At 41.2% G+C, this 14,080-nt stretch overlaps 1 protein-coding gene across 1 annotated transcript; it reads left to right on the top strand.

Moving 5' to 3' along the window:
• Positions 1 to 2,792: 2,792 nt before the first annotated feature.
• asns (asparagine synthetase) lies at positions 2,793 to 13,630 on the top strand. The gene is made up of 12 exons (XM_088928866.1): positions 2,793 to 2,913; positions 5,544 to 5,810; positions 6,692 to 6,929; positions 7,386 to 7,571; positions 7,880 to 7,981; positions 8,427 to 8,554; positions 8,871 to 8,997; positions 10,153 to 10,259; positions 10,362 to 10,462; positions 11,435 to 11,516; positions 11,608 to 11,763; positions 12,772 to 13,630. The coding sequence occupies exons 2-12, from the start codon at positions 5,562 to 5,564 to the stop codon at positions 12,982 to 12,984; spliced, it is 1,689 nt and encodes a 562-aa protein (XP_088784992.1). The 5' UTR covers positions 2,793 to 2,913; positions 5,544 to 5,561; the 3' UTR covers positions 12,985 to 13,630.
• The last annotated feature ends 450 nt before the right edge of the window (positions 13,631 to 14,080 follow it).

Raw genomic sequence — 14,080 nt, 5'->3', positions numbered from 1 at the left:
AGTCTGTAGTCGATTTAGCCAATTTGCTCGTTTACGTTAGATACGAGTTTGAGGGTACGTCCCGTGAGGACTTTCTGTTCTGTAAGCCGCTACCAACAGGAACTACAGGAGAGCACGTATTTCAGCTTCTGAATGAATTTATCGAAGAGAATGGCATCGACTGGATAAAATGTGTTGGAGTTTGTACAGACGGTGCTAGAGCAATGACAAGCTGACACAGCGATGTAGTTGCACGAATTAGAGGGGTTGTTCCAGAAATTAATGGACGCATTGCAACATCCACCGCGAGACCTTTGCCGTCAAGAAAATGCCTGACGATTTAAAACCTATTAGACTCTGTTGTGAATTGTATCAAGGCTCGAAAAATGAATTCACATCTGCTTTGCTCGACTAAACTGGCTCACCCCCTCACTGAAATGGTGCTTTTTTATTTTTATTTGTTGTTTTTATTTCTGTAAAACACTTTGAGAAGCCACATTTTTTATATCAAACAAAGTTGATTATTATAATATTTATTATATGTATGTGTGAGTGTGTGCGCACACGCGCTCATGTTGGTCATTAAGAATTACTGGGGTTCCTATGAGAAGATGACTTGTAGGTGGTACTTGGATGCTTTGGTTGGATTAGGGGTGGTACTTGGTCCAAAAAGTTTGAGAACCACTGATGTAAATAATGGTGTTGGCAAATGTATTTTACAAGTATGTTAAGTATGATGCGGGTTTAAGACTTTTGGCACAGTTGGTGGAATACAAAATGGAGATGATGTATCTAATACAACGTATTCAATTCAGTACCCCCGTGGAAATTTGAATTCTCATAAAATGATAAAAACACGTATCAAATAAGAAAGACGCGCACAGCCTCAAGCTAACTTATTTTTATTGTAGACGAGCTGTTTATTTGCTTGTTCGCATGTGTACTCCGCGGCCACCGTAGACACGCACATAGCACTGTAATGCATGATACAACCAAAAAGTGCACTTATATATATTTTGATGCGAGTAACATTGGCAGAAGCACCACATTTGAAGTCGCCTACTAAGCATGTATCATTTTTTGAAAGTCTCGTACCGGTAATTGTGATACAGCGGCGCAATGTGGTTTAGGTGAATCAAACCCAACGAATCTCGTACATTGCTTAACCGGAATCACCAGTCGATTCACTATACAAGAATGGACATACAGTAGCTAACTCAATTTGGAAACCCAGACTGTAAGATGATGCAAGGAGACCACTTTATTGCAGTTCCTGATTCTACATCACCGCCTCTTTCTGATGAAACAATGAACACGTGTTTCCATAAAGGCGTAATGTAAACTGTGGTCTGGCAGGCTCTTGAGGGAATGAACTTGTTTAAAACACATCATGATTCCAGCTGGGTGTTATTTTTCTTTATTACGTGTGTATCTATTAAGGCATATAATACTTCAAGACCTAATCCAGCGGATTTTAATATCATTTCATCACCATTAAATAAATTGTTAATTAAACTAATGATATGCAAAATTTAGAAATTTTGTGATCACTTAGGATCAGCCCTTGAGGGACAGAATTAAATTAACAGAATTGATTAACAGAATTACACATTTCTATTTAATTCTCTTAATTAAACAGAAATCTCGCTTAGTTACTAATAAGACTAATTGGAATGGGGGATCTACCTGACCAGGGTTGGAGACCACTGATCTAGATTCTAGTTTCATTTAATAAACCATCCAAGTTCACTCCTGTTTTGTGGTTAAACAACAACAACAACAAAATCAAATTAAGTAAATGAAGTTCATGTTCTGTTTAAAATTGTAGAATGCACATGTGAGACATTACTTAAAATAGTAAGTAAAAGCAACCAAACATATTTTGGAGCTTAAAGGTTTGTCTTACACTGACAGGCTGAGCCATGTTGACCTTTAGTTTGTATTGGATGGCCAGCCTCTCCTTAAGGGTTGAAGGGTTTCTCGCCTTCTTTTCCGAGCTTACAACACAGTCGAGAGGTGAGCTGTGGGGTTGCAACACAGGTTTTAATTGTGACTGTGACTGGGAGATGAGACTTTACACAGGATACAAATTCACACTGCGTCCTTACACCTGGCCGTCTGCAAACAGAACAAGTCCTAAATCGTGGTGAAGGAGGTTTCAGAAGCCCTAGGTGACAGCACACAGACCACGAGACAGCAGTGTTGGACCCAGAAGAGGACTTGGTCACCAGGGACGCTACCAGGAGCAGAGGAGGAAGGGCCCAGCGTTGTCTTCCTGTCCCCTCTGGCCAAAACTGGACTCTGAGACGAGCAGGGCAGATGGGGAAGAATCAGGGACCACACTGTTCAGGGCAGTCAGGTTCAGAGGAGATGCCCAAGACCACACAGAGTCTCCTCGCTGTGGCGGACAGAGGCAGGTCAGGTCACCGACTGGAGCAGGTGCTGGAGAACAGAACTGCTGGACTGCTCTTTTAGGACATACGGGTAATGGGGATCCCCTCCACCACCACCAGTGTGCAGCCCCACCTGGATGATGCGACGACAGCCAGAGTGCACCAGTCCGCTCCCCACACACCAGCTCTCAGTGCGGAGGAGAGCAGAGCGATGAAGCCAGTTCAGAGGTGGTATGTGTGATGTGTTCTGTTTGGGTAGGCCGTAACTGATTGCAAGGAAATAAAAAGGCATTAGTGTAATGTCTGATCTGCAGGTGCGCTGGTTCCAGCCCCCCCGAGTGACACCAGAGACCCCAGCGCCGTGAGGCACAACCATCCCGCCCTGGACTGTGATCCGTTCCTGGTTTTTGCTGGCGCCGCTGTGCGGCAGGATTTAACACTACCGGTAGTCCTACCTCAAGGCGAGTCTGTTCCTGGACGCATGAGGGTTCGGCTGTTCTCCACATAGAAATCCGTTTTGCGTCTGTCTTCATAAGGAAAGGTGAGTGTTTTGATGTACATGTTTTTCCAGTATTTTAATAATGCTATAACTTATAGAACAAGTACACCACACATGATTAAAATATGTCGCTGTTCGGCGTATTTGTATTCGCTCGGTTTTCGAAAACCACGTGTCTTCTGTCTGGGTTCTGCCTGTGATGCCGGGCGATGAGCGAACACACAAAAAAAAGGCCATTAGGGGTCCTTCTTAAATAAACTTCTTTGTCAGAACAGAGGTCCGCGAGTACTGACAGCCATTTAGACTCATAAGCGGGTCAAGCGTTTCTTATGGACGCTGTGGGGTTGCAGTGCACACCGGTCTGATGCAAATCACTAGTACAAGTGCTCGTCAGAAGAGGCGCTCTGTGCGCATTACCCCGGTCTGCCCAATGTCCCGGGGCGGTCTGACTGTATACCGCATGTAATCGTTACAGTGTACCGTACAGAAACCCCTGAAGACAGCTCGACAGCTGAAACGTTGTTTCTTCTTCCTGCTACACAGTGCGGGATGAACCTTTTCGTGTCTGCAATTTTTTTATGCAGCCAACGCAACCTGACGCGGCTCCTCGCTCGAACCTCTTTATACCCCGTGCCAAAAAAAAAAAGAAGAACTTTTAAGAATTAAAAACAGGGAAAAAATCAGGAAACGGAGAGCAATGTTTCATGTCTTTTACGTTTAAAAAAAATTAATAGTGTTCGTTTGTGCGAGGTTTCGGTACTTTGAGTTTCTTGGAAAAGTGCTCATGAAATGTAGTAAGACATCGTATGATCTCCTGGTGTACGTGGTTCCCAGCCCTAGTCCTTTGGGCCGCTGTATCTTGTGGTTTTCTTGCCGACTGAGCTGTTAATCATCTGTGTTAACTGATAGCTTTAATTAAATCAGCTTTTTTAGGTTCTTTTTACCTGATTGTACACTGTGTACTTGGTTTCATAAATACTGCACTTATTGTTCCAACAACTTCAGCACAGAGAAGTCTTCATTTTGGGCTTAAGAGTCTGCTCTCCCTTTTTCAATCTATAGGGCTCTTAATGAGGTAGCAGTTAGTTACATCTGAGCCCACATACCAGAATGAGGGACTTTCTCAGACTTGTTCATCAAACGTGGAATTGGCTATAGTGCCAAACGTTAAATCCCATTCAGACTTTAAAGGACTGAAACCCTTGTTAAAGAAAAAAAACATGCCACGGATTTCAGATTTCAAATCAGATAACCTTCCAATTGAAATCTCTCTGGAAAAAAAACAGAAGACACAGGTCTCCCCAGGGCCAGGAATCGCTGACCTCATGGAAATTTGAGTTGGTTCCAGTTGGAATGGGGGAGGTTTGTACTGGTCCTAGTAATTACAAACCAAATGCAAACTGTTTCTTTTAAAGTGATATTATAGTAAATTGGTCTCGACTGGGTTTTGAAGTAGTTTGAACTTAGACGTACTGGAGACACTAGCTGAGACACTGGAATTTCCTTTAGTCCGTGAGTTTGGCTCCAAGTCAGACTGTTTTGTAATGTAAACAAGTATTTTTTCTGTATTCGTAACTGCCAGACAGCAATAGATTTTTACAGTCTACTGGATACATCACATTGGATACCCAAAATTCTGTTGGGCAGCTACACCTAAGTTTTGCTGATTCAAGGGTTTCCCAGAGTTAACTGCAGAGACATTTTTTTTAAATGGCTCTTCATTGCTGAAATTTTGGGACACAAAAAAAAACGTTTAAAGTGACTTAATAGATTAAATTTAAAGAGGTCAGTGTACAAGCTTCTGCTTTCACAGCCTTCTACATTCATAATTGCCGGTTTAAAGGAAGATAACTGTTTCTTGTTACCTTTGTAATTATTACAACCGTCAGTTTTCTATCCACTTTCTCCAATACAAGGTCGTTGAGGAGCCAGATCCTATCCCAAAAAGCACAGTGCACAAGGCAGGATACACCCTGGACAGGATGCTTTCGCAGTGCTCCATATTATGTTATAGTTAGAAATCGTTTTAGTAATATGCAGTGCATGATCATTACACTGCTGCAATGAAGTGGCGTCCCATCCAGGGTGTAGCCAGCCCTGCACCCGCTGCTGGCTGGGGTAGACTCCGGCTCCCCTGCAACTCTGAATTGGATGAAGCAATTAAAAATGTGGATGGATGCTCCATAAAAATCATAGTAGTGCCTTAATGTGCATGAGACAAGTTACAATTGCATAGATTAACACTTGCAATACAAGATCACAGCAGTCTTTTAGTGTATAGAGACACAAAAATATATTCACTAATGTTTACTGAGATCCCCCCAATCCATAACATGTTAGTTGAGGTATTTAGCTTGGGTTTAAAAGTGATTGCTTAACATATATGACACATTACAGAATATCTTAATGAACCACTAAGTGGGAAGTTTGCTAGATGGCTTAATTTAATGATTATTGGGTATTGACAGACTTGAATTTGTAGCATATAAATGAATCATTGGTGTTGACGTATCGTGCGTGATTGTTGTATGTTTTATTGCATTATACCACATCAAGTGTACCATCCTTTGCATGACCGTATCTTGGCAGATCTCTTCTCCACGGAGCTAGATTAAAGGTATGAAACACATCAGTGCCTTGTGTCAGTGTTTGCCATCTGTCTGTCTCCACAGAGCCAGCGGTGGTTAACCATGTGTGGGATATGGGCCCTTTTCGGCAGCGACGAGTGTCTGTCTGTGCAGTGCGTCAATGCCATGAAGATCGCACACAGGGGGCCGGACGCTTTTCGCTTTGAAAATGTCAACGGCTTCACCAGCTGCTGTTTCGGCTTCCACCGCCTGGCCATCGTGGACCAGCTGTATGGGATGCAGCCGCTGCGTATCAAGAAGTTCCCTTACCTTTGGCTGTGCTACAATGGAGAAATTTATAACCATCACAGGGTATGTTGGACAGGGTGGGTGGGTATAATACGCAGGCATGTGTGTATATAAGAGGGGCACAGAGTGGCAGTGGAGGCCGGTAAAGGTTTAAAGGTGGGATGGCACCTGAAGAAGGCTCCACAGCCGAAACGTGGTCTCTTTTCTTTTCCTTTCGCGTGGAATACGCCTTTACCTGCTCCTGTGCAGCCTCCGCATGCTGACACAGCTCCGCACCTGAACTGTATTTTAATATAGTCAGACTGTCACAAAATATCTACGGTGCCTGGAAAGAACTTGGTTGTCCATTAGCTTGGCAGGTTTTTGTTTTTTGGCACATAAAATAAGTCTAAACCTAAAAAGGATTTAGTCTGTGACTGTTAAATGATGGGGGGGGGGGGGAGGTGACAAACGTCAGACACAACAAGGCAAACGTCAGCCTTCTCTAAGGGAACAGTTTGTCTAAGCTGGACCTTGGCAAACTACAGTCAAGTGAGGTAGGCATCATAACAAGGTTAACTGATAATCCAAGCTGAAGATAAACTGGAGACAGAAGTGTTTTGTCTGTTGGTTTATTGCAGTAATACATTTCGTGGACTCTCTAAAATGCAGAGGGAATGCCATAATGTCCAAATATTTATGTTCACGTTCACAGAATGTTTTATGTTAGTTGAAATCAGTAACTTATAACCCAAGTTACCATTACTATTAGGATTATCCTTAAAATTTGTATTTTGCTCAATTAGTAAATCCATTAGTCAGTTTTGGGGAGTGCAACACTTCGTTCAGAATACCTTCTGTTTCCCCTTCTTTCTTTGCTTTTGTAACGTTAAGTGTAAGAAGCACACTGCTTGCCATGTTCTTATTAATTATTTGAAAAACTTTTTCTTCTTTGTGTTTTGAAGCTGAAGAAGCAGTTTGACTTTGACTACCAGACCAGAGTAGATGGAGAGATTCTGCTTCATCTCTATGACAGGTTTGGGATTGAGAAGATGGCGGCCCTTCTGGATGGGGTGTTTTCCTTTATCTTGCTGGATACCGCTAACAGGGTAGTCTGTCTGGGAAGAGACACTTATGGAGTTCGCCCAATGTTTAAACTGCTAACTGAGAATGGGTTCCTTGCTGTGTGCTCTGAGGCAAAAGGTAAAATTGCTCTTATAATGGCTGTATATACTCAGTTTCATTCATTATACACATGTGAGAGGATTGAATTCCATCTTGGATTTAGTTACTATTGACATAGTTGACTCGGGACTAAAAAAAACGTAGTAGCTGACACAGGCTATATAGGTTTTTTAAATCTAAATTATGTATTTTTACAGATTTGTTATGCAAGAAGATTATCGGGCAGATGCATTATTTAGAAAGTGTGTTATGGTTTACTGTTTGAAATTGCAAATAAGGTTATTTTCCAGTTAATGAACTGACTTTTGATGAAGTGAAAAAAATATGGACAAGATCCCCTATATAAGTAAAGAGATGTTTATCTTGAATGACCTGTTTTTCCTGATGTTCAAACGTATGTATCTGTGTTGTTTTAGTATTTGGAAAGTTGTTGCCCTTTGTGCTTTTTATCCAACAACGATCTCTCTTTTTTAGGACTCATCAATATTACTCACTCGATGAGTTCGCCAGCTGAAATCACCCCATTCCCCCCTGGTCACATCCAGGTGTTCAATTTAAAGCTGAGTGGCAAAGTGGAGTCTGTGAAGCTGGAAAGGTTTCACAGCTGTAAAGATGAGCCCAAGCATGCAGAGTATGACAATATTGAGAAGCTCCCTAAAGGTACATGTTTAATTACCTTAATGCACAATGCAGACCACAATATACTAACTGGGTTTTGAATACAAAAGGTGCGGTGAAGTACCTCATTTCCCATATTGTCAGCTGTGAAAGGACAAGCTTATTTTTCTGATCAATTCTGTTTTACTTGTATTATTTTCTTAATAGGCAAGGTTTCTTATTTAGGAAGTATAGTCCATTCAGTGATTACTTGCGATATAGTTGGACTCTTGTAATACAGGAATCACAGCAGCAATGAAAGTGTTGTGAAAGTTCCTGTAGAATTAATCCACGTTCTGATTATCTCCTAGGCTTTGATCTGGAAACTGTTAAAAACAACATTCGGATCCTGTTTGAAAATGCAGTAAGAAAGCGTCTGATGGCTCACAGGAGGATTGGCTGCCTTTTATCAGGTAAGGGTGATTTCACACTTCCTCTCGGAGCGGTGTTGGTCTTGTTTTGAGCATGATGCAGTGAAATGCTTATAAAAACATCAAGCTAAAAGAGTGTCAAGTCAGCACTCAGGGTGCTCTAAAGCACGCTTAACACAATGTATCTTGAGTACAGACGAGCTTTTCAGTCTAAGCTATCTCATGGAAGCTGTAATGTTTATATGACTTAGACTGTTAAACAGGATGTTGTGTAAACTGTCAGAGACTGCATGCTCTCAGCTTGTAGGAAGACAACAGACATTTGCTCCCAGCACTTAGGAGAATTTCCACTATTGGTGTAGCACATAAATAGAATTTTAGCATGTTTGCTAAATCTACAGTGAGCTACAGTTAACCTGCTACCGCTATGACAGGACACTATGAAAACAAGATTTAGAATTTACTTTGCTTTCCATTATCATTGCAGGGGGTCTTGACTCCAGTTTGGTAGCTGCAACGTTGTTGAAACTTGCACAGGAGGACGATCTTAAATATCCAGTGCAGACCTTCGCCATTGGAACTGACGACAGCCCTGATATCCACGCTGCTAGAACAGTGAGAAACATTTTCATTTATTGCTAAATAACAGTCGGCCTTCTGTGGTTTGTGTGCATAAACGGCAAACGTCACACTCGTATACAGCAAAACATAATAGATTTAGCCATTTTCAACAATTAATGTGGATTAACTGAGGAGATTAATATTGTTTGGTAGTGTGTAGAAGTTGTCCTGTTTCAGTTAGCCGTGTTTAGGATACAGATATAAATGATGAACTCACACAAACCAGAATGGCTGTTGTGGAGTTATGACTAGAAACAGCAAAGTCATCATTGTAACAGGAAATAATGAATGTGTACCCATGTTGTGGTAGGTTGCAAATTACATTGGCAGTGAGCACCATGAAGTTCTCTTCACACCTGAAGAAGGCATCCAGGCCGTTGATGAGGTCATCTTTCACTTGGAGACCTATGACATCACCACAGTGCGCGCGTCAGTGGGTAAGACGGACAACGCCAAATTGTGTACTGTTCTCGTCCGTTCTTTCACATGGACGCATCTGCTCATTGATAATTCTGGAGCAGGTGAGTATCCTTGGGCTACACAAATGGCAATGCCCTTGTGACTGCGCACCTTGGTTCATGAGGTTAGTGAAAGGAACCCCTGAGCCACTGCCTGCTTTTAAATGCCAAGAAACTTTGGGTAAGGATGCAAGAAAGTTTACAAATAAGAGGGGGCAACTCAGGTTTGGTCTCCAGTAGCTGAGGATCTTGTCCAGATATAGTTTTTGAAAGAAACCAAGCTATTTCCTTTGACAACATGGCTTGGTACCTTGTTTCTGATTCCTACCACATTTTGAGGATAACAAAGTAAACACTTTTGCCAACATTTTTTGAGTTAGCAAAGTACTCAGCAGCTGTTTACTAAAGCTACCTGCCATTACCACGGTGTAACAGAAGAAGTATTTGGGAAATCTGATTTTTATTTCAATTTGATTATTTTATGCAGTAGAAATCATTTTGCATAGTGGAGCATTTTATTAAATGCAAACTGCATTCCCTTTAAATGTAAATCTTGTGACAGTAGTGAAGCAATCCACATACAGGGGGAACGGTTTAGTTTTGGATGTGAAACTCGGGAAGGCTCTGGAATCTCTTCTAGGATTTTTTGGTGATGTTTCAGCTACCTAAGCTTTTTAGTGAACAGATTGTCCTAAAATTAATTTGCTTCCTCAGTACCAGATTTTTTTTCATTTAATGTTATCCATCAAAGGCATACAGTTTGTTGAAAACACTTATTAAAACACTTGTTTGTACAAAAACATGATTGTAGACCCAGTTGTTTTTCGTTCTACACCTGTTTGCTCGGCTCATGGCTGAAGAGGAGTGTCCCTCAGTTATAATACCATGAGCCTGCAAGCACTTTGCATACTGTACAAAAATCACGCATCCCACCCTACTGTCAGAAATGCTCAGTAGGAGGTACACCAGTGCTTGGGGAATTGCAGTCGCAGTTGGCTAGTGACACTGACCCAGGCTCCCACCCGCAACAGCTGCATGAAAGATCTCCACCTGCACCCCATTAAATGTCTTTACTGGTTGAGCTACTCGTGAGTCCTTGGTGATTCATCACATCATTATTTACCCCCTTTACAGGAATGTATTTGGTGTCCAAGTATATCCGAGACAAAACGGACAGCGTGGTCATTTTCTCTGGTGAAGGCTCCGATGAGCTCACACAAGGATACATCTATTTCCATAAGGTATGTCGTTTTTTTTTTTACTTCGAAGTAAAAAAAACCAACAATACAAGTTCTTAAATCGATGCCAGACCTTCAGGTAAAAGCCTCTCGCCTCTAATGCAGGCTCCAAGCCCCAAGGCAGCCGCGGACGACAGCCTCCGCCTCCTGGAGGAGCTCTACTTGTTCGACGCCCTTCGCGCCGACAGGACCACAGCAGCCCACGGGTAGAGTCGCCGTCCGTTTCCAGACCGCCGTGACCACGCTTTCGTTTCTTTTTGCCTGGGTCGCACACGGGTACACACGCGCCCAGGTGACACGGCACCGTGGTGAGACACAGACCAGGCGCTAGTTCTCTGTGGATACCATCAGTCACTTTTGGCAAAGTGGTGTAGCTGTGCTTTGGAAATAAAGTATGAAGGCGTCCCTTCTGTTTCCTTGTTCAACACTGTAAACCACCATGCATCGTTGTGAGAGAACATCGTAGGACACTTAGGCTTCTCATGAAAAATAAAAGACTTATTCGAAACAATATCTTTGTCGCATATGGATGGAAAGAAATATTCACTTTTAGAACTAGATGTCACTGAAAATGATCATTACTGTTACATAGTCAAAATCACTAGTTTTGAAGCATTTAGTGAAGCATTTCAAGTAGCAGAGATCACTTCAGAGAGCCAGATCACACATGGGTTTTTCACCTGTGTCCGTATTTTAAACCAGTATTAAATTAGTGATCCATATTGCAGAAGGCACATGGAGGAGTGATTATTATATGGCATGGAGGTAGCCAACTTGAAATGAATAATTCATTCTCTGTCCAGATCTGTAATTCTTCAAATTTAAATTTGGAAGATAAATATTATATCCAAATAAACCTTTTCTTTGTTGAGCAGGTTAGCACCTGTTCTGTGCAGTTTTAAATGAAGATGTTTAAATAATTAAGAAGTCTGGACAGTGTAATTGAGAGAGGGTCATGCATACCTACAACATGTGAGCATTTATGCTGTGTGTGTATAGATGACAAATGTTATATACAAAAAAGTAAAAATAGCTTTGTAATCTGAATACTGCTTTTCTGTTATATGTGCATTTTCTGATAAAACCTGATAAATTTATATTAACAGGAAGTGGAATGCAAAACAAATCCCGATAAGTTGACATGTAAACTTTAGCTTCATCCTTTTTTGTCTTGGTAGTTTGGAGCTGAGGGTGCCATTTTTGGACCACAGATTTACAGCTTACTACCTGTCCCTGCCCGAAGAGATGCGAGTGCCGAAGGTAATTGTGCACCAGCAGGAACTTTGCTGTACCTTTCTTCTGCCGTTTCTTTTGCAAAGGCATGATTTGTGCGAACGTTGGTTTTGAGCAGAATGGCGTGGAAAAGCACCTTCTGAGAGCAGCCTTTCAGGACGCCAAGCTGCTCCCGGATGAGATCCTGTGGAGGAGAAAGGAAGCGTTCAGCGACGGCTTGTCTTCCACCAAGAAGTCCTGGTTTTCCATTCTGCAGGAGCACGTTGAGTCCAAGGTATTTCTACAGATATGCCCTGCCCTTAATTCTCTGAGCAATTGGTTTTGTGTGGAATGCACACACAGTGAGGAGAGTGTAAAGATCGACAATTGCCCAGAAGTCAAACGCAATTCACATTGTGAATGACCTAAAAGTGCTAGAATAGGGAGCGCGCCACCTCGCTGTGCTTCAGACTGAACATACAGAAAAGAAAAGGCAGCTGACAAGAGCTGCTGGGATTCCAAAAAGTTTTTCATCTTATTAACATTTTCAGAAGTTCCCCTTTAGACGTATTTAGGCTGTCAGGAGTTGCTCTGCACAGGCCTGTTAGAAGCATTGTTTGGTGGTATAGAGATAAAGTCACACAGGTTGAGATCAGAGTGGCGTAACAGAGTAACAGTGGTGTGCTGGTGTAACAGTGGTGTTTCAGAGACTAGAGAATGCGTAGCACAAGTGTGAATAAATAGTAAATTCTTATTTCATTCTGGATTGCATTATGATATTCTTCAGATGTATAGTGCATGGTATCCATATTGTTGTTTGCTAATATTTGGCCCATCTTGTTAGGTTGTTTGTGGCTAATTAATTGCAATTTCTTGTGCAATATGATTTTTTTTGGTCCACTTTGAGCTGTGGTTATTGATCTTCACTAGCAGAAGTTAACTGTAGTTAACTGTAAACAAACAAAAATCAGGCACAGAACAGTCAACTGTTGGAGAGTATTTATTTAAAGATATCCTTTACAGCCATGATACTGAACCAGAAGTCCTCACACACTGGATGTGTTGAAGGAAGATTTAAAAAGAGAAATTACACATTTCTTACGCAAGATACACTTACACATCAATGAACATCTCCCCACATAGAAAAAAACTCGGTTGCCAGGTTAGATGGATGTTATTCTATAGTGTTTAAAACTCAGTTCAAGTTCAGCAGCCTGTTGAAAATCCACAGGAGGGTGCCAGGTATTGGTCAGACAGCTCATGTTAGCGCATCATCTTGATCACTTTTGCTTCCTTCCTGCAGGTGAATGATCTGGAGCTGGAGAAAGCAGCAGTGAAATTTCCTTACAATCCACCAAAAACGAAAGAGGGGTACTTCTACCGGCAGATCTTTGAGAAGCACTACCCCGGCAGAGCAGATTGGCTGTCGCATTACTGGATGCCAAGATGGATCGCTGCCAGTGATCCATCTGCCCGTACTCTGTCCATCTACAAGCCCGAGAAGAATCCGGAGTAGAGTGTCCTCGGCTCTCACATGGTTCCACCCATAAAGCTACAGTTCCAACCCTGGTTCCAGTAATCAACACTTATATAGATTTGTATTTGTAAGCTTTCCTTTTTGTCAATCATAAAATCTGCGTCATGCTTCACAATTGACATAAAGACGTTAACCTCATATCCCCTCACATCTTTCTGGGTGGCAAAACAGAAACTTGGAGCTTATGTTCTAAGGAAATGTAAGATATAAGATTGTTGTAAGATGTAAGATTGTTGTGTGCAGATTTGCTTATTTTCTAGTTATTTATTGACATAAATATTCTAAATGCCTTGAACAAGTAAAGAATTTGGAGCAGTTTATTTTTCTGTTTTTAACTTTGTAAAAAAATGAAACAGTGTTTGAGGGCATCTGATTTGATCATGATTTCGTTTTAATCCATTATTTTTAAATGCTGCGTGTTGACTGGAAAATGTACTGTATGTTTAACACATTAACATGGCTTCTAAAGACATTTACATTTTTCACTTGTTCCATTGAGTGATTGCATAAAATGGACAGAGATCTGCCTTTTTAGAGTTTATATTTATAGTTCTATTTTCATGCATATATTGTATTTGTTGTGTACTGGATGGGTTACTGTAATTAAAGTAAGGAACCAGTCTTATTTTTGTCCACATTATGTGACTACAAATAATTGAAATACTACAGCTTAATTTAAAAAACCGTGATTCCTAGCAAGGCCTTTCGTGTTTCATTTTCAAATTTCCCATCAGAAAGATGAAAGAAATCATTTTAAAAGATGGGATACTTGATAATCCCAAGGTTTCTTGGACAAATGTGGATTACTGCTAGTGGCATACTTACCAGCCCTTGAGAACTGGTTAAATACTGTCAGAACAAAAAATATAACGGGTATCTGGGAATGTAAATTTGGGAGGTGAAGTTGTCAGGTGGTGACTGAAAATCAAAAAGATTTACATAAAGTCCAGTGCTTGCAAAAACGTGGTAAGGAACTAAAAACCTCTAAAGGTAAGAATTATATCCATATGCAAACAAATGTAATCGGAAAAAGTTTTTGAAAAGGTGCCTGTTTTGTATTGGAAAAATATAGCAT

This window comes from Atractosteus spatula, chromosome 12 (genome assembly GCF_055471065.1).
Source record: "Atractosteus spatula isolate fAtrSpa1 chromosome 12, fAtrSpa1.hap1, whole genome shotgun sequence".
In the NCBI taxonomy this organism is placed as follows: Eukaryota; Metazoa; Chordata; class Actinopteri; order Semionotiformes; family Lepisosteidae; genus Atractosteus; species Atractosteus spatula.
This window is presented reverse-complemented; position numbering and strand designations above follow the sequence as displayed.